The 22,061-nt window shown below is 31.3% G+C and overlaps 1 protein-coding gene across 1 annotated transcript in view; it reads left to right on the plus strand.

The window, feature by feature from the left end:
• The window catches only part of LOC129222845 (kin of IRRE-like protein 1), a 554,018-nt gene that overhangs the window by 350,980 nt on the left and 180,977 nt on the right, over positions 1 to 22,061 (plus strand). The window contains exons 4-5 of the mRNA XM_054857396.1: positions 1,501 to 1,758; positions 21,659 to 21,761. Coding sequence (XP_054713371.1) covers positions 1,501 to 1,758; positions 21,659 to 21,761 — 361 coding nt within the window. The remainder of the gene's footprint in view (positions 1 to 1,500; positions 1,759 to 21,658; positions 21,762 to 22,061) is intronic.

The raw sequence follows: 22,061 nt of genomic DNA on the forward strand, positions 1-22,061 counted from the left end.
TATCTCTACTACACCTGAAAAAAACAAGACAGTTTTTGTTTCGTTTTAAAGGGAAATTCAACGGCTTCTTACTCTAGCATTTTCAAATTTTTATCGCCGAACAAACATCCCGGTTTTGGGGAGTGAAAAAGCCCATTTTTAATTTTTTCTTAAGTTTAAGCAATTTTTTCGTCATGAAGGACTACTCGTATCAACCTATTTCTTTCTGTTCATATAATATGCGTAAATAACTACAAGAAGATAAAAAATAACTTCCTACTGAAAGTCCCTCATCGACTTTTTTAGGCTCAAAATGACGAGAACGACACTTTTTAACCATGATTTGACAACTTAAAATATCTAATTAGGCTTAACTTAGGCTTTCTTTTCCTTTTATGCGTAGATAAAAGTCCATTCTTTCATCTTTGAAATGAGACGTGTCTGATCTTCTCAGTAATTTAAATAAATTTACTAGAGCTTTTTTAATAAAGATCAAAAAGGCCAAATTTTACTCATCCGCGGAGCAAAAAAATAGCTATATCTCAGGAATAAAATTTCTCAAAGAAAAAAATATAACAGTTTAGGGGTACGGAATATCGATACATATTACCTACCAAATTTCATCAAAATCAAAAATGGTGTAGCACAAAAATTTCTGAAAATTTGTTGATTTTATCTGGAATGATCCAAATACATTATTTTAGCATCCTAATTTTTAAAGTCAACTGTTTATTTATTTTTTCTGATTTTAACTCAGCTGTTAAGATTGTTATTGATCTCACTTTCTTCAAAGCGTGGTATTTAATTCATTTTTTTTTCCATTTTTAGCAACAATAGATAGTGACCACGTGATCTTTTTTTTTTTTTTTGTCGCCAATCAAGTTCATTTTCTGGAGTTTTAATGTTACGGTCTGCTTTTTTCACTAGTATAAATACAGTGTTTACTTTATTGATATATATGGGCAATACAACGGGTAACTGACATTTTTAGAGCAAAACAGTGTGTATTATGCAGCATTATTTGCAAAATACACGTTGCGCAATAGATATTGTCACCTGGGGTTTTGTATTTTTTCAGTTGAATTTGATGATATACTTGATTTCTTAAAATACATTTGGGATAATTTTAAGAACTGTATCAAAAGCAAGATATCAAAACTGGCTGACATGATACTTTTTAAAATGTCAGTTACCGTGCTTTTAATATATATTTTTTAAATCAACCAAAATGTATTTTGAGAATTATATTCAGCTTAAAAAACACAATAATGCAGGAGAACATATCGTTTGCAAAACGTATATTTTGCGTTGATGTTGTAAAGTACACTGTTTTACTCATAAAATGGCAGTCAGTTACCCGTGGAATTGCCCATACATTTATTTTCTTTTTTTAATTTATTTATTATTGTCTAATATCAATACTATAAAAATTTGATGCGTCAGAAATGAACTCAATTTTTAACCATATATTCTTACTTTTTGTTTCTTTAATTATCTTAAACTGGTGTAACTTTACTGCAGATTTGCCGGAGATTCGACTCGAAGGCCAGCCTACCAAAGACATCGAAGAGGGCGAGATGGTATCCGTGAAATGTGTCGCAGATGCCAACCCCCAGGCAAATGTCATCTGGAAGAAGTCCGGCTACTCCAGCATCTACGCTCTCAAGGATCAAATTGAATTCCTGACTGTCAAGAGGTCCGACTCGGGAGTTTACAGCTGTTCCGCCTCCAATGACGTTGGAACGAGTCACGAACTGGAAGTTAACATTGACGTAAAATGTAAGTTCGCTTTACACAAATTCAAAGAATTCTTCCATCTTTTTTTTAATTAAAGAGGATTGAATGTTTAGCCTCTATTTATCAAGTACTCAGACTTATTTGATTTTTCTTTGTTCGATTCAGTAACAATAATAATAATGATTATCATAATAATAATAATTTTAGTAAAATAAAAAAAAATACACATTTTTTATACTTGTATTGTTTATAACGAAAATTACAAGAAACATTAGACTAGGTAATAACAATAATTTTCGAGGTTTGGAAAATATATACATACCGTAAAGTGAGGCTACTTGGACCCGAAATTTCATACTGTTTGCGAGTTTTACACTGAATGCTTTGGAACTGATAACCTTGTTTTCACCACTTTTCAGACTTTCTGCTACCACCTTAAGATTTTTTTAAGCAGCAATTTTAACTCTTTATATATATTTTTTCTATTTTTAAAAATTGGGTTTAAGTAACCCTGCGATGGGGCTATTTGATCCCACTCAACAAATTCATTAAAAAAAGTTGTAAAACAGGTAGTGGTGTCAAGAAGGACCAATGATTTTAAAAAAGAAACTCAAAACGTACTAGTGAGCAAACTATTTATATAAATTGCAAATATATATATATATATATATATATGTATCTATATATATATATATATATATATATATATATATATATATATATATATATATATATATATATATATATATATATATATATATATATATATATATATGAATGTTTGTCTGTATGTCATCCATGATCTCAAAAACTACCCGGCAGATTTGGCTGAAACTTTCACCGTTTGTTATTTTTGGTACTGGGAATGTTTATATACCAGTTCGAAACAAATCCGATCGATAGTTCCTTTTTTATTCCAATTTAAGTCACAATCCATGGGATAAATATAAATAAAATTATCGGCTGCAGAAATTAATCCGCGGGAAAGATTTCATTGATAAGAAGTTAGCTGTTGCCATTTTTCTTGAGTTTGAATAAATAAATTCTTTCTTTATTGTTTTATGGCTTTTCATGCAACGGGGTGGATTTAAAACTTTTTCTATTTGATATTTTTAGCGATTGATTGATCTTGCAAACTGCGTGAGTACAAAATTTGAATATAGTCACGGCTTCACTTGATACCTGGACCGATTATTATGAAAATTGCTATATATATGTATTTTTCCACAATATACTCATTGAAGCCACTCGCGACCAGGTGGCACTGCAGAGTAGCAACTTCTGCCCCGTTCAACCGATTGTCATGAAAATCAGTATAATGATGTTTTTTTTTTTTTTTTTGGCGTAGCAACGCGCGTCGGGTACAGCTAGTTATATATATAAATACATATAAAATCAACGTATACATAAAAAACATATTTTTAGGCAAACATAATTTCTCAAATAGAAACATAATCTAACTACAGCTAAAACGAATTGAAATGCTCGTTATTTAAACATTCGAAAAAATGAAAACCCCTTAATTTAATGGCTTGGGTGGATATTTTTCTCAGATATGATATAATACCTGCTCTTCCTAAATCCCAGACTTGTTTTTGAACGAGCTTTTAATTTCCTTTTCAGAGTTGATACAGGTACTTAAATCAAAATGAGCTGATGTCACTCTCTAAGACATTTCTCCGGAATTAGTTGAATATGGACACAAATGTAATTGTTCCTCTTAATAATCCGCATTATTTCCTACTTCAAGGGGTTCTCTTTTACTTTCGGACCTTTTTCATCCCCAGATCTGCAAAAAATGGGTGTAAATAGTAGCTAATCTCTTTATTTTAAAAGATTACAAACCTTACTTGAAATAATTTAGAGATGAAATGTGGTTTGTGGCTGTTTAAACGCTGGGTTCAAGTAGCCCCACATTAAGGCAACCAGTGCACTTTTACTAACTTATAGTAGTTAATGTGTTAGTTATTTAGCTATAACCTTAAAACACTGTTAGTTTATTAAGAAATAGAATGCAAACGTAAAACTATCTTGACCTAAATGATATCAGATGTTTCCATGATTTTACAAGTGAAAATTTGCAGACACAGAAAACAACTGTTTAGACAACTTGCAATCATAACCTCAATCAGAAAAAGGTGGGAATAGCAGAAACTTTGTTTCAAGATCTAGCCACTACTTGGTACTGCTACCTGTCACGGAGAAAGTTTTCTAAGTCTATACATTAAGTTTTATAGGACCAGGACAGATTTTAAACACTTTTTTCTCATGGGTTCAAGTAGACCCTAGAAGCTCAAGTAGTCCCACTTTACGGTATGAAAATTATACGGACGATACCATTAGTTTACCTGCAGTCTTCATTATGATACAGTGGTTATTTATTTTATTTATTATTATTATATTTTGTGTGTGTGTGTGTGTTTTGTGTGAGCATGAATCAGTAATGTTATTATTACGAAGCCGACACAATAAGCCGACCCAGAAAATACTTTTATTTTCCTAACAGTTATTTCTTAATTATACTTTTTAAATGTAAGATTTTTCAAACAAGGCATGGCCTTGATGACGCCACAAATGATGCACTTCGCCGCATCTTTCTACCGCGATTCCAAGTTATGATAATCAAGCATCGAATTAAAATTGCGCTCTATGCTTGCTATCAACCATATCGTTGCCAATACACGTGAGTGAAGATGCGAATTAAATATTTTGCTCTGTAAATGGCATCACGGAATGGCATTCCATCATTTGTGATGTCATCTGACAGAAGCATAAACATTAAAAGCGTGCCGATTAAAGTATTTTTGTTTTAAATATTAAACTTAAACAAATTATTTAAAAAATTGTCAGATCCTATGTTTTTAAGCATGCTCTTTCAAAAAAAAAAAAAAAAACTTTCAAAATTTTGTAAGCAACCCCATTGCGGTAAAAATAGATGGTTTTGTTTGTTTGTTTGTTTCTTCTGCTAATGTTATTTATTAATAAGTTCCGGTTTATTTTCCTAAATTTTTATTTTCTACGTATGTGCACTTTATTTTTAGTGATTAAAACATTTAAGATAGGTATAACTTTTTGATTTTAGTAGTGAAACCATTGTGATTGGGTTTTCACTGAAGGTATTACTCGACAAGTAAAAAGAAAATTAAATTAATTAATAAATAAAACATGTTTATAGTTTTGAAAAACGTGTTATTTTTTTCAAATCCGTTGATAAATAACTTATTTTGAGCCCCATGTTCTTGTTTCGTTACTGTTGTATTATTTTTTGCTTTTTTCTTTCAAAATTTAGCTGTTTAATGCTAGTTGTATTTTTTTACAATAGAATTAAACTTAGAAATTAGCTGTATTTTTTTAAATTCTTTTTTTAAATATTGGAGTAATATAAAATTTGGAGTTTATTTATAATATTTGTATTATACATGCAATTTTGTTATATTGTTCAACATCACTGTTGTGATAAAATCAATCAAATTATTTATATATATCATACTCGTAGAAGCACATAGCCCTGTTGTAAAAAAAATTATAATTTGATAAAATGTCTTTACGTAAAAAAAAATAGAGCGAAATTAACATTAATAAAAACGAAACAAACAAACTACATTTATTCCTCGTTTGAATTTTATTTTTAGATCAAGGGTTAAAAATTAGTCAATTACAAAATGTATAAGTTTAAACTCGAATAGTTAATAAATAATTAGTACTTTCAGTTTGCATGTTTTATACTATATTTAAGAAAAGTAAGTTTATGGAGTTATCTGTACAATTTTGTAGCGAGAAATAAACTATTAAAGAAGAGTACTTCTTTATTTTTGTTATAAAACATTTAACTGCCTAAAAGGATTTTTAGGAGTTTTATACACGCATTGGATAATGGACATTAACTAAAAGGTGTGTGTTGAAAACAAGTTCTCAGACACATAAAAACTTCATACTTTTATCCTATAAAATATGCTTTCAACATAAATATTCTACGTTGAAGACTGAATGTTTCTGTTTCGTAGTGTAATATTCCTCTAATGCACTTTTTTCCCCGATAAACTCCTCCTTGTATATTTTTACAGTAATCGATGTGTCTAATGGTATATCTATAACATGCATTGCAATATTTATTTTTCACCTCGAGTATTTACGAAATAAGTAAAACTATCCTTGGTAATGTGAAACAGGTGAGGGCAATGTCGTTCTTTATAGTGATTCGAATCTTTTTTTAACCCGTACATTGAACTCGTTTGAACTTTTTAAAGAAGCTTTTTAATAAAAATCAAAACCATGTAAATTACAGCAATAATCAGGTAAATATTAATAAATAAAACTTGGAAGTAAGTTTATTTATAAATAATTTAATTTAAACTTTAGCCAAATTGCAGTAAAACTGAAAATCTGACAAAACTTCGCAACTATTTTCGCTAAGATCACCATCTTTTTAGACTGAAAAGCAGTGTATTAGGATGAATAAATTAAAAAATAGCTGCCGTCTTGATATGTACAGCAATTTTATATATATATATATATATATATATATATATATATATATATATATATATATATATATATATATATATATATATATATATATATATATATATATATATATATTAGGGTGGTCCTTATTTATATGGGGAAAAAAATATTTTGGAATTCAACAAGTGACGCCCCCTAGTTTTGTGACATTATAATAAAAAGCAGCATGTGCAAAATTTGCACTCGATCGGTCAATAATAACACGTGCCCCTAGGCCGTTGAACTTTAACACTTTTACTAATTTTCTACAAATCTTTGAGTTTTTACTTCAAACCCAGTACATGTTTCTCCTAGGTTTGTAAAATATTTTTACAGTGAGGTAGCACTAAAATTAATCTTTTTCATTATTTTATATCATCTAAAGATTTTACGTTGAATAAGAATGAAATAATGCTTTAGAAACTTTCCTTAATCGTTCGCTTTTCTCAATGTATCTCGATAGTGTGTATTTTTTCCCGATAGTCTTTTGGGTGGTCTGTAAAATAAATTGTTTTTGTGACTCATATTTGGTAAATTAGCTGTGAAATTCTTCGATTAATATTGTGCTTCTTATTCACTTGTATCATTCACAATTTTCAGTATTTTAATGATCTCTCTTCCCTTTAAATAGCTTCCTTCATTTTGCCGTTAATCAGGATTAAATAGGAAAAATTCTTTTAGTATTTGTAACTTATCAAACAGTTTTTTTTTGACTCGCAATTGATTCTATAAAGAGGAAGATCTTTACTAAGAAAGTATTCCAAATCATCTACTGTTATCTGAAATTTGTAAAACAGTCATTAGACACGTCTTCCTTATCACAAGCATTTTTTGGACTAGTCTTTTCCTATCTTCAAAGTTAATTTCTTCATTCAATACGGACAAAGCTACTAGTTTATACCTTAAATACCATAAGTGAATTATGAATTTTCCAATCACTGCTTCTGCTGCACGTTTGTCGTCATTTTGTACGCTGCTAGATTTTCAGACATACTGTATTGTTCAAAGAAGCCTCGATTGGGTTGCTGTGAAAAACCATATCTTCATACAGCATTTAATTGTAAAACAGCTTTGTAAAACAGCATTGAAGGGCTTCCTTTTCATGTGAGGTCAATTTAAATTGTTTCCTAAATATAAAAATTTTCAGACAAAAAATCCTTTTGACATCCATCTGGCTCAGGGATAAGTTCCAGGTTGCCGAAAACATATCCCTGCAGAAGGAAATTCACCAGGAAATATTATTACAAGTTATGAGAATTCTCTGTAATTTTTCTCAATTCCGCTTTTTATGAAAAACAATACGTCATCAACTTCGTCTTTTAAAATTTAAGTAAAATGTGTACTTGATAGAAATGTTATAAGTTCTGAATGATGGAGATCTTTCCACAAAATTTTGAAGCCTTTAAATAATTGAATATCTGATCTAGAACTAAGAGAGGCAAGAATTTCTTTAAGGACACACTCTGCAGTACGATTTCAAGTGCATGATGATGGCAATCCAAATTTAATGTATCACCGTTCAGTTTTTGCTCTAAAAAATTGCATGCACAATTTACGCGGTTGGTATTACAAGTCGTTGTATCAAGCACTACATTAGCAATAAAAAACTATCATCTAAGATATCATATACAACTGAAGATATATTTAAGAAATTCCGAGTAGCTGTTCAATATTATTACCTGGAGCTACGAGTATTACGGTAATCCTGTCGGCGTTTTTTTTTTTCCAGTTACATCTGGATGTAACTTTGTATCCCAGTGAATAACTACAAAATCTAAATTTAAATTCATGAAATTTAATTTTACCTCTCGAAGATTTTTGTCTTGCTCTCTTAAAGAATGTACGATTGATCACTAGGCCATTTGGATTTAAATTTACTGCATCTACATAGGCTGTAAATAAATGAACAATATCTTTATCCCTAATATGGCATTTGTCTAACAGTGATGAAAGGCGAGCAGATATCAATAGTTGTCAAGCTTTTTTTGCATTGTGGTAGACAAGCTGTAGAAAAAAAAAGTTCAACAGGTTAGGATACATACCCATTTCGGTTTCTAAATCTTGTGAATCGCAAGAATTTGATGATAATAAAGGACTATGTACTGAAATAGAAGAAAATTAATTTAAAGTATAGATTTCTACATTGTTCCGATCTGGATATTTTTTAAAATTTTATATTTTAGCTATGGAAAACACAGTATAGTTTTATGTTAGGAGTAATCGAGGATTTTTCGAAAGTTATATTTTAAAAACTGAAAATTGCACGAGCATTTAGGTATGTTTATAGCTAAAGAACAGCGAATTAAAATATAATTGGAATTACTTATATTTATAGCATTGAAACCTAGCGACTCGATTTGCCTCACCTATTACAAACACAGGGAATTTTGCAAATCAACACCCCCAAAACCTGGAGGAGGCAATATGTTGTTGTCAAAGATCATTCATTAATGGCCTAGGCCATTCATTAATGGCCTATAGAATCCCTTATGTCCATCTTGGTGGGAAGAAACGTTCCCCTTCCGCTTGGTTTGAACTAGTGCAGAAGAGCGGTACGCTTGACCCAAGGCCATTGGTGTACATGTACCCTTTGTAACATATTAAATTTTACAGAATGAAAGTGAGAGAATGGTGGGTCTGGAAGTAGCAGCACCTATTGAGGTTCAAAATTATTTTAAATATAAAACGTAAGAATATTTTTACATAAAAATGAGAAAATCCGCAATTTTTTCTTCGAAACTCATAGAAGGGGGCCCTAGGGGCGCGTGTTAATATTCATGGATTGACTTAAAATTTTGCAAGGATCATTTATTTGTATAATGGAACAAATTGAGGGGGCGTCGCATAAAACATCTGCAACTTCAAAAATAAGGACCACCCTTATATATATTAGGATGGTCCTTATTCATATGGGAAAAAAAAATTCGGAATTCAACAAGTGACGCCCCCTAGTTTGTGACACTATAATAAAAAGTAATCGGTTAATAATAACACGTGCCCCTAGGACGTTGAACTTTGATAATTTTCCCACAAATCTTCGAGTTTTTACTTCAGACCCCCTACATCGTTTCTCCTATGTTTGCAAAATATTTTTACAGCGAGGTTACAATAAAATTAATCTTTTTAATTACTTCATATCGTCTAACGATTTTACTTTGAATAAGAATGAAATAGTGCTTTAGAAACTTTGCCTTAATCGTACGCTTCTCCAAATGTATCTCAATCGTGTGCATTTTTTTTCCCCGATAGCCTTGGACTGTTTTTAAAATATTAAATTGCTTTTTTGACTCATATTTTGTAAATTGATTGTGAAATTCTTTGATTAATATTGTGTTCCTCTTTCAGTTGCATCATTCACAACTTTCAGCATTTTAACGATATCTCTCCCCTTAAAATAGCTTCTTTCATTTTGCCATGAATCAGGATCAAATAGGAAAACATCTTTTGGTGTTTGTAAGTCATCAAACAGTTTTATTGACTTATAATTGATTCTACAAAGAGGAAGATCTTTACTAAGAACGTATTTCAAATCATCTACTGTTATTTGAAATTTTTTATACAGTCATCAGACACGTCTTCCTATTCAGCAAGCATTTTTTGAAGTAGTCTTTTCCTATCTTCAAAGTTAATTCCTTCATCCAATACGGACAAAGCTACTAATTCATCCCCTAAGTACCATAAGTGATTTATGAATTTTTAAATCACTGCTTCTGCTGCATGTTTGTCATCATTTTGTACGCTGCAGGTTTTTTAGACACTAGACTTTATATTAATTTAAAAGGCCTAAATGGGTTGCTGCGAAAAACTATATTTTCATACACTATTTAACTGTAAAACAGCATTTACGGGCAATCTCTTCATGTAAGGTCAATTTAAATTTTTTCCTAAATATATAAGTATTCAAATTATAAATTTCTTTTGCCACCCATCTGGCTCAGGGATAAGCTCCAGGTTGCCGAAAACATATCCCTGTAGGAGGGAGGACTTCACCAAGAAATATTATTACACGTTATAAGAATTCTCTGTAATATTTCTTAATTCCGCTTTCTACGAACAATAATATGTCATCAAATTCTTCTTTTAGAATTTAAGTGCTATGTGTACTTTTTGAATTTTGAAGCGCTTAAATGATGGAATATCGAGTCTAGAACTAAGAAAGGCAAGAACTTATTTAAAGACACTCTGCAGTACGATTTCAAGTCATGATGATAGCAATACGAATGCAATATATCACCGTTCAGCTTTTGCTCTAAAAAATTACATGCACAACTTATACGGCCGGTATTGTAAACCGCTGTATAAAACCCTACAGATTGAACAGTTAGCAATAAAGAGCAATCATCTAAGATATCATATACAACTGAAGAAATATATCAGAAATTCTGAACATTGGAACTTGAAGCTATCATGGTAAGCCTATCGGCGTTTTTTTCCAGTTACATCTGGATGTAGCTTTGTATCCCAGGGAATAACTAAAAAATCTAAATTTAAATTCATGAAATCTGGTTTTACCTCTCGAAGATTTTCTCTTGCTCTCTTAAGGGATGTACGATTGATCATAAGGTTATTTGGATTTAAATTTACTGCATCTACATAGGCTGTTAATAAATGAGCAGCATCTTTGTCTCTAATATGGCATTTGTCTAACATTGATGAAATGCGAGCAGATCTCAATAGTTGTCAAGCTTTTTTGCGTTGTGGTAAACCAGATATAGAAAAAAGGTTCAACAGGTTAGGATAGATAACCATTTAGGTTTCTAAATCTTGTGAATTGCAAGAAGAATTTGATGATAATAAAGGACTATGTACTGAAATAGAAGACAGTTTAAAGTATAGATTTTTACATTATTCCGATCTGGAATTTTTTTTAATTTATATTTTAGATATGGAAAATAGAGTTTATTTTTATGGTAGGGTACTCGAGGATTTTTCAAAATTTAAATTATAAGAATGCATAAACATTTAAGTATATAACTAAAGAACAGCTAATTAAAATATAATTGTCATTACTTATATTTATAGCATGGAAACCTAGTGACCCTATTTGCCACACCTATTACTTACAACGAAAATTTTCTAAATCAACACTCTCAAAGCCTGGAGGAGGCAAGTTGTTGTTGTCAAAAATCATTCATTAAGGGCTCGGCCATTCATTATTGGCCTTTAGAATCCCTTGTGTCCATCTTGGGGGAAAGAAATGTTCCCCTGCCGCTTGGTTTGAAACGAGCGCGAATAGCGGTATGCCTGTCCCAAGGCCATTGGTGTACATGTACCCTATGTAATATGTAAAATTTTACAGAATGAAAGTGAGAGAATGGTTGGTCTGGAAGTAGCAACATCTATTGAGGTTCAAAATTACTTTAAATATGAAACCTAGGAATATTTTTACAAAAAAATGAGAAAATCCACAATTTTTTCTTCGAAAGTAAAAAAAGGGGGCCCTAGGGGCGCGTGTTAATATTCATGGATTGACTTAAAATTTTGCATGGATCATTTATTTGTATAATGGAACAAATTGAGGGGGCGTCGTGTAAAATATCAACAACTTCAAAAATAAGGACCACCCTAATATATATATTATATATATATATATATATATATATATATATATTATATATATATATATATATATATATATATATATATATATATATATATATATATATATATATATATTATATATATATATATATATATATATATATATATATATATATATATATATATATATATATATATATATATATATATATATCACCATAAGTTAATAAACCACCCTTTAGGAACCCCATTTCTTGTAAAAAAGAATGAAAATATAAATGTGAAAATGAGTTTTGCAGTGTCTAAATATTTTATCAGAGCAGCGTTATGACTTAGTAATTGAAAAATCTCAGAAGTTACTTTGCCAAAAACAAATGTTTAAAACTTAACCATTTGATTTTCGGTCAGATTAAACAAATGCTTGAGGTTACATAATAATGATAAAATAATCTGGTTCAATAGGCAGGGAAAGTATAAAGAAGCATTAATTATTAGAAAGGCTGCCAAAAACTCTTGATAAAAAAAATGTAAAAAAAAAAAATATTGCTTTTGCAAAGGTTTTCGAAAACCTCCTGAATATATTCGAAAGCAAGTACATTTTTAGAATTTTTATTGCTTTGTTTAAAGAAACAATCAGAATGGATTTTTACGAGCAGAAAAAAAATTACTCTGTATGCAAAATAATTTACTCTTTAGTATCAAAAGAAGGCAAAGCATTTTCAAAGCTTAACTCTCCGTCATTACAGTATTTTAAAATTGCTCAGTTCTGTGTTTTTTGCTAAAATTTTTTTTTTAAATTTATTATTACCGTAATCTAGAAAAATGGAACTTAAAGTAACTGTTTTTTTTTCCTTGCATGTGTTAATTTCTTTTTGATCGATCAAAGTTAATGTATGTTTTTACTTTTTATTCCCTTTACTTTTAATTAGTTAATTCAAAATGCAACTAAATTAGTTTCGAACTGGTCTTTATTGACCTAAGCATAGTTAAAACCTTTACTGGATTCAAGCGATTTTTTGAGAAGATATCAAGCAATTAAATTTTATTGCTTCGTATTTTAGAATCCTTGGATTTTTGTGACTACATATTTGCACTTGTAATTTCAAATTTAAAAAATGCAATGTATCTTCGTGTTATTATGATTTAATGTAAAAACATGTTTATGTGTTTTTTTTTTTTTTTTTTTTTTTTTGTGGAGAACATACGTTTGCACTTCAGTGGAGTTTTTATTTTTTTCCCTTGGGCAACTTGACTGGGCTACCTTTTTTTCCATCAAGGCAAATTAAATGAATGGAGTGCTTCTTTCCTCTTTTTATGCTCATTTTGTCTCTATTTGTTATTTTTTAAGCAACGTAAAACGCATTAATAACTTTTTATTGGTGTAGTTATTTCGGCAACAAAAAATTGTTTATTTCTAGCTTGTTTTTCTTCTTTGATTTTTTTTAGTAATTAAATTTTCAATACATTTTTGCTAAAGTATTACATTGAAAAAAAAAGTGCTTTATGCGTTTCCTTTCTTCTTTTTTCGGAAAGATATAAAACTGTATCAAAGTTATCTATTGTTGACTGAAATTTAATAATGAAGCATCATTGATTGTATGGAAATAACACAGGAAAAATTAAGATACTATGGCTTCTGATAGATTCTTCTTCTGACAGAACTAGTCACCGAGGAATATTTTTAATCGATTAGGCGACTAAGCTCCCAGGATTTCTTGGAGCCCCCCAATGTATATAGCAAATCAAAAAATGATTTAAGTGTTGACAGTTAAATACGAGCCGGTAGAATGTGAAGAATGTATTTCATTTAGCGATGCAGATGCCGCAAAATTAATACCGCAATGTAACAAAATAAGTCGGTGATCTTTAAGCAGAGTTCAAGTGGTTGCATGATTTTTTTTTAGGGGGTATGAAATAAATAGATCAGTGATGGGCCAAACGAGTCGCTTTTAAAGTTTTCATGCTCTCTGCCAAAATAGAGCAACCTTTTCTGTTTCAGTATTAAAAGTTGTGTAAGAACTATGGAATGTTGATGCACATACAACTAGTATTAAAAGGAAATTAGGATACGATTTTACTTAAAAACTGGTGCATCTAAAAGCCTTCTTCCATATCCTTTCCTTTCTCCTTTAACTTTTACTGGAAATTAGGCTAAAAATGGACTGGATAGGTGCTAATAAAAGTATTTTTTGTTTCTTTCACTCAGATTCTTTTTCTGACTGCTGAAAATGCTAAATATTTTTATTGTCCGTACATTTTTTTCATTTAGTACAGTTAGTATATAAGAAATTTAACTTAACATGGGCTTTACTACGAGGGATGATCCAAAAAAAGAAGGTTACTAGGCAAATGAAAATGTATTTATTAACAATAGAAACAAGATCCAAATGGGAAGCAAGAGACACATCTGGTCTTCACTTTTCCACATAATCGCCAAACCTGTTTAGGCATTTGTCAGAACGTTCGACCAACTTGTTTATCTCGGCTTGGTAGTCATCAGGGCCTTGCTTCTTGAGCCATTTCTCGATAGCTGTTTTCACTGCATCGTCGGTGATGAACCGTGTTCTGGATAAGTTTCGCTTCAAATCTGGAGGAGGGACACGGTCACTATGAACCAAGTGGGGCTGTGAGGGGTGTGATTCCAGAGCTCCCACTTGAACCTTTCCCTGCCCGCTTGATAAGAACGGCACCAATACGCTACATGATGTCTACTCATTGCTTTGTCCCCGTATACCTCAAAGATTTGTCTATGAATTTCTGATGTGGCCACACTCTGGCCCATTAGAACCGAATTACGGCTCGCACCTCTTTGCGGGACAATTTTTCTAGACGTCTTGCCATTACTGTCGCTCTTACGTCTCTGCGTACTGACTCGTCGAACCGCTGTAGGACAACTAGCACCATCTATCAACCACCCTGGGTGGAAATATTCGCTCCGCAATGTTAACGTTTCAAATGCTTCTGCTTGTAAACTTTTTTTTTTTTGGATCAACCTACGGAAATCGAGTTTCTGGATGCAATAGCCAAACGGTGGCAACAAATGTCGGGAACCAATAACATCGTGGTCAAATGTTAGGATGCAATAACGTCTGAGTCAAATTTTAGGCTACAATAATACCTGAGCCAATCCTTAGGATACAATAGTCCCTGAATTAACACTTTAGAATACAGCAATGGGTGAGTCAACTGCTGGAATTGCTGAATATCTTTATCACCCGGACATTGTCTGATTTAGAACCATAATAATATAGGAAATTAAACATAACGTAAACCGTACTGAATCGAACTTCAGAATGCAATAACCTAAGGACGGCTACAAGTGTAGGGACACCATAAAGCCGGGGTCAAATGTTTGGATACAATAACGTGTGAGACAAATTTTGGGATACAGTAATGTCAGGGCCAATACTTAAGTCATAATAAAGTTTGAATCGAATTTTTAGAATATAGCAATAGGTGAGTCAGCTACTGGAATTGCTGAATATTTTTATCCTCAATACATTTTCTCATTATTGCCTTAATTATAATAGAAATTAAACATAACATGAAGCTTACGGAATAGAATTTCAGGATGCAATAACCTAATGGCGGCTACAAATGTCTGTATACAGCAATATCGTTGTTAAATGTTAGGATACAATAACGTCTGAGTTTTCAGGATAAAATAATGCCTGAGCCTTACGACGCAAAAAATGTCTGAACCAAAACTTTAGGATACAAAAATGTCTGAATCAAAACTTTAGGATACAAAAACGTCTGAATCAAAACTTTAGGGTACAAAAATATTTGAATCAAAACTATAGGATACAAAAATGTCTGAATCAAAACTTATGGATGCAACAATGGATAAGTTTAAGTTTGGGACAAAATAATGTTCTCTTGATGCAACTGCCTCGACAGTCAGGCAACATTTAATTCACTTTTATTCATCTGTTATTGAGCTTCAGTCAACAGAAATAAAACAGGGAAATATTGAATGTCACTGATATTTATTTCATCTTTTCTTTCAAGGGATCTGTGATTCAATAAATGTAGTACTGCTCTCAACTTTAAACAAGTAGAAAGTTTTGACCCCTTTCTTTCTTGCAGAAACGGAGCTTTCTTTCTATTAAAGCTTAAAAGAGAAATCCTTCTTGTGACACACAATCTCAGAAATGCCAGCTCTTTGAAGACAATCTTAAGAAACGGAGCTTTCTTCTTTAAATCTCAAAATCTTCTAAAGAGAAAACTTCTTTTCTTTCGATCCCGGATAAATTAAAAACACTAAGATCTTTGGAGAGCATCCAAGGAAATAAATACAGGAGGCAATTCAATTTGTAAAATTGATAATACTTTCGAGAAATTTATCAGAGGGAAAAGTTATTTATCAGAAAGATTACAATGAAGATGCTTGGAGTTGGTTAGAATCAGTCAACCAATGCTTTTTTTTTACGAGCATTAGAATAAAATATGTTAAGTTTTACATAACTTAAAAGTAATTTTTTCCCTTTTAAACAGTTTTGTTCATATTTTGTAGTTAAAAATGGAATTTTGATATACAATTGTGTTGTATTTTTCCTTCCTACATTTCTAGTTCACCTAAGATTTAATGAATGCAAAACCTTTGCAATAAATCTTTAGTTCGTATTTCGGGCAAATATCATTTTATGAGAAAGTTAAAGCATTCCAATACGTTGTTAAAAATTTCAATTGTATACCTGTATATTTTATATAAATAAATAAATAAATAAATAAATATATATATATATATATATATATATATATATATATATATATATATATATATATATATATATATATATATATATATATATATATATATATATATATATATATATATATATATATATACACACGGTACAGTGTGAGTTCGATCGAATCTGCCATACGAAAGGGGATGATAGAACAACCCAAGTGGAATATGGAACCACCCATTATCGTGTCCAATCCTTAACCGTAACCGAGTTATGGTAAATAGAAGGAAAATGATTAAAAATACAAAACACTTTTCCCATCAAGATAGTAGCTTTTTAACAGCGAGCAACAAGCTTTGAAACGTTGGACACACTCGGAATTGAAATGGCGCCAAAGTTTTCAAGCGACATTTTCAAAAACAACCGTATGAGCTACAATCGGTCAAATCTACCAAAAATGGTCCATTTTACTAGCTTTTAGATGATACAAAAACAAATCATTTTGGGCTTTAAGTTCAGCAGAAATTCGGGCTTTTGTTTGAAACAGTGTAAAAATCTGCATTCGTTGAAAAAGGAAAATCATGCGAAGAGTCGCACTTTTGTGCTTTAAATTTTTTGTTTATCGAAAGCGTGCTGCTTTCTTTGTTTAACAAAATGATAGTTTTATATGAAAGCAATAATTTTAGCGTTTTATTAAGTGAAAAAACTCAACAAGAGATAACAATAAGTAGAAATTACTCTTCCGTGCTTTTCACAATGGAAAAAAACAATCTTAAAAAAGTTACCCTAACATCAATGAGCACATTTAATCAATCTTCAAAATCAAATCTACAAAAGCTGCTGAAATTGGTCGCCGCCATATCTGATACACGGTCTTGCCCTTTTGCGTGCGAAAACAATCTTTGCTCTTAGAGAAATTTCATTTCTTAGTTTCACTACTGCTTCATCAAACTTTTCGCTCAATTCCTGCAAATTGGCTACTTCTGTTTTGTAAGCTTCTTGTTTTAAGAATCCGCAAACAAAGAAGTCCTCTGGCGTCAGGTCTGAGGATCTAGGTGACCAAGAAATGAGGCCCGTACGACCATTCCATTGGGGATACCGTTCAGTTAGAAATTCCCGAACGGCATTAAAGGAATGTGCTGGGGCTCCATCGCGTTGGAAAAGATTTTCTCTCTCTCTGGAACACGAATAGTATCAAGTAAGCCAGGCAAATGATGCTCAATGAACTCTAAATATGTGTTTCCTGTTAGGTTACCTCCAAACACATACGAACCAATCAAATGATCTCCTATTGCGCCAAGCCAAACATTTATGCTGAATCGAGTGTGGAACGATGAGTTTCGGATTAAAAAAGGATAATGTTCAGCATAATGATGCCAAGTCATGCAAATTTATGATGCCCCTTCTAGTGAACAACGACTCATCTGTCCCCAATATCTTTCTTAGAGAATGGTGTTTTTCAGTGTCTCGGGATAGTAGTAATCTGCAAAATGTTACCCGTTTTTCTAAATGAGAATTGTGCAATCGTTGTACTAGTGTAAAATGATAAGGGTGATACTTGTTTTGGTTCAATGTTTTCATCACTTTACTTTGTGAAGGTCCACCTTCTCTAGCAATCGTGAGTAAACTCACACTTGGGTTTTCCACTACTGGGTCCAATACATACTCTTCAACATCGGCAGAACGGTGGTACTGCAAAAACATGATTTGTTATTCAATCGAAGGGGCATGATAATTTTACATAGATGGCATCAGTCTGCTGAACAAAATCCATTTTTTAACCCCGTGTTCCAAACTCGATTTAGTTTAAACGTTTGGCTGGTCGTAATCAGCGATCATTTGATGGGTCTGCATATGTTTTAAGGTATTTAATGAAGGAAGCACATATTTAGAGTTCATGGAACATCATTTGCCTGTCTTACTGGATGCTGTTCCTGATTCGGAGAGAGCAGAAATCATTTTTCAACAGGATGGTAACTCTCTCCAATGTATTGGTCTTACGGGTCCCATTCCTTAGCCATCTATATCGCCAGATCTGATATCAGTGAACTTCTTCTGGGAATTCTAATAAGAAGTATACAAAACAGAAGTAATCAGTTTGCAGGAATTGCGCAACCGGTTGATGGAGCAGTAGTAAAAGTAAGAAATGAAATTTTACTAGGAGCAACGGTTAATCCAGTCCGTAGAAAGGCGAAAGTATGCATCAGGTGTGGCAGCAACCAATTTCAGCATCTATTGTAAATTTTGAAGATTGATCAAACGCACTCATTGATGTTAGTGTAACTTTTTTATTAATGATTTTTCCTTTGTTGAAAGCACAGGAAAGTAGTGCTTTTTTATTTCTGCGTATTGTTATATCTTGTGTTTTTTTCACTTAATAAAATGTAAAAATTATTATTTCGATACAAAAATATTATTTTCTTAAACAAAGAAATCAACATGCTTACGTGAAACTGAAAGTTTTAAAACAGAAAAATGCGACTCTTCGCTTTTTTTCCTTTTTCAACGAATGCAGATTTTTACTCCTGTTTCAAACAAAAGCCTAAATTTCTGCTGAACTTAAAGTTCAATATGATTTTTGTTAACTCATCTGAAAGCTTGTGAAATGGGCCAGTTTTTTTTTTTATATTTGACCGATTGTAGCACAAACGGTTTCTTATGAAAATGTCGATTGAAAATTTTGGCGCCATTTCAATTATAAATGAGTCCAACGGTTCAAAGCTTGTAGCTCTCTGAGAAATTCTACTATCTTGATAGGAAAGGTGTCATTCTGTAGGATTTTATCTGCTATTTCCAAATATGTACTTATTTTCTTTTTAGGTTCTACAGGAATCTCAAAATCGATCGTTTTCTCAGAGTTTTTTTTTCCTCTCATTTTCCTTATATCTACCATAACTCGGTTACTGTTAAGGATTGGACACGATAGTGGGTGGTTCTATACTCCGCTTGGCCTCTTCTATCCCCCCCCCCCCTGGTATGGCAGATTCCATCGAACTCACCCTATATTTTTATATATATATATATATATATATATATATATATATATATATATATATATATATATATATATATATATATATATATATATATATATATATATATATATAGAGAGAGAGAGAGAGAGAGAGAGAGAGAGAGAGAGAGAGAAAGAGAGAGAGAAAGAGAGAGATGAATAGATACATTTATCTGTACTAATTTTGATGAATATTTCTTTGAATTTTGACACAATCTCAAGCATTAGTATCTATAAACGGATTATTGATTCTTTAAAATGCAAAGAAATCTTTTATCAGCATGTAAGATATGAAATTACAACTTTAAAAAAGTTATTGTAACGCATATAGGAAACAAACATACAATATAATTCGATTGAATGTTGGAGTTAGCAGAAGATATATTTAAAAAATTACTCATAGATTGCCAACTGAAGTTAAAAAATAGCGTTTTATAGGGATTCATTTTATGTATACCGAACTACAATTCTGACATGTGTTTTACTAGAATCTCGTCAGAATGAAACCGGTTTCGATAACTACATCTTTTTGGCCTTCGCCTAGTTAGACGCAAACACTTGTCGCCCAAAAGCATTGTTGGTGGTATATCTCCAATTTATGACATTACTTACGTCTGCAGTGAAACTAACATAGAATTTCTACAAAATGCGTGTAAAGGTTCCTGCTCTAACATCCATTTGCAACCAAAGGAAGAGGTGACTAAGTAGACCCCACGCATACAATATACACGAAATTTCAACCTTCTACCATATATCGTTACTGAGCCGTAACACATGCATTACATACATACGTAGATACAGACAGACAAACGTCATGGGAAATTTCGTTTTAATAAACTCGGATCGGTGAAAATGGATTACTTGGTTGTCCACACGTTCGTAGTTGCATGCGCATGCGGCAGAGAAAAAAAAAACCGTTTGACATTCACTTGGGTGGGAGAACTAAAATGGAAATTTAAACCAAATATGAGTGAAAAATAGTTTGTGCTTGCAATACTTCCATTAATTCATTCTCGGAAGTAAAAACGGCTTACTTGTAAACTACAAGAAACAAATATTAAACATACTTTGCAAATTTAAATATATTTTCATATATAGCTTTGCATTGTCCTGAAATCCGTTTTTTTTCTCTGAAATTTGACATTCTAAATATGAATTTAAAAAAAGATGTTGATTACAATACTTCTCTTGCTTCATAAACAGATGTTAAAAGAAGTTCCTTGTGAGCCTCGAGACACAAATATTAAATATAATTTCATTTTGAACTATGTTCATACATCTAGATTTAAGTTGGCTGTTTGAAATTTGATGCAGCTGCTTGAAAAATAATTGGTGATAGAAATACTTCCCTTGCTCCATAAACGGAAGTAAAAAGGGCTTCTTTATAAACCATAAAACACAAATATTAAACATACTTAATAAATTTTAAATATATTCTTATGTGTAGCTTTGCGTCGTCTATATGAACTTTCAAGTTGTGTTTTGTCTGCAAAAGTTTCAACAAAAACAATTGGCATTTTAAAATCTCAAATTAGTTGATTTAATAATTGATTCATTAGCGAAAACTTTGATTTACAGTTGCTATAAAAGAAGTATTGCGCACAATAATGATGTGACATTTTTATAAAATATTTAGCGCACTTAAAAAATTCCTTATTTCATTTTCAAAAACGTAGCTGAGTTTAGAGAAAAGTAGAATCAACTTTTTATTAAAAGCCATTCATCTTTTGCAACAATGCCCTGACTCACAGCATTGTTCTTGTCATCGAACGCATATGCACTAATTCCTTTTTAATTGAAGTAAAAGTTTCCGGATACATTTTTGAAGAAAAGCGAGGAAAAAAAAACATCAGAAAGATTAATTACTAAACTTATTTTTTATTTTTACTACACTCTTCTTCAATTTTTATTGGTACAAAACTCTAAAACGTTTTTTTACTCACTGTTTAAAAGGTTGATATCCCCTAAATCTAATTGAAGTGAAAAAAATATCTAGCGTCACGAGAGTTTTTTTTTTTTTTTTTTTACAACAGTTTTTCAGTACTCGAAAGTTAAATACTTTTCACTGAGCTTTGTATGAATTTATAATTAAACTTGTTAGTTAATGTACACTGAATCTTTGTTTTAAATATTTACTCATTCATTTTAAGATTTAAAATATTAATACTGTCGTATTTTTTTTCTTTTGTAGATAAACCTCAGATTCTTAAGGTTTCTCCGAACCCGGGAGTTACGGTCACAGTGTATAACAGTACAACTTTGGCTTGCGAAGCGGAAGGGAATCCGCCTCCGAAGTAAGTATTTTGCACTTTTAGACGATAAAATTAATCCAAAATTCCATTGAAAGTAAATAATAATATTTTGTGCATGAAATAAATGTCTCTTAAAATGTATTTTGAATTATATGAAGTATATGACTGATAAGATAATACATAACTATAAATTCAAAAACTTAAATTTTCTAAAATGAAGATAACATTCAATATACTGCAAAACGATTCTGAACATAAAAGGATTCAATGTGCCATTGAAAGAATTTTTTTCATTTTTAGACTTTTACTGTAGTTAAAAGATTGTGTTTTACGTTTTATAAA

Source organism: Uloborus diversus, chromosome 5 (genome assembly GCF_026930045.1).
Source record: "Uloborus diversus isolate 005 chromosome 5, Udiv.v.3.1, whole genome shotgun sequence".
Classification (NCBI taxonomy): Eukaryota; Metazoa; Arthropoda; class Arachnida; order Araneae; family Uloboridae; genus Uloborus; species Uloborus diversus.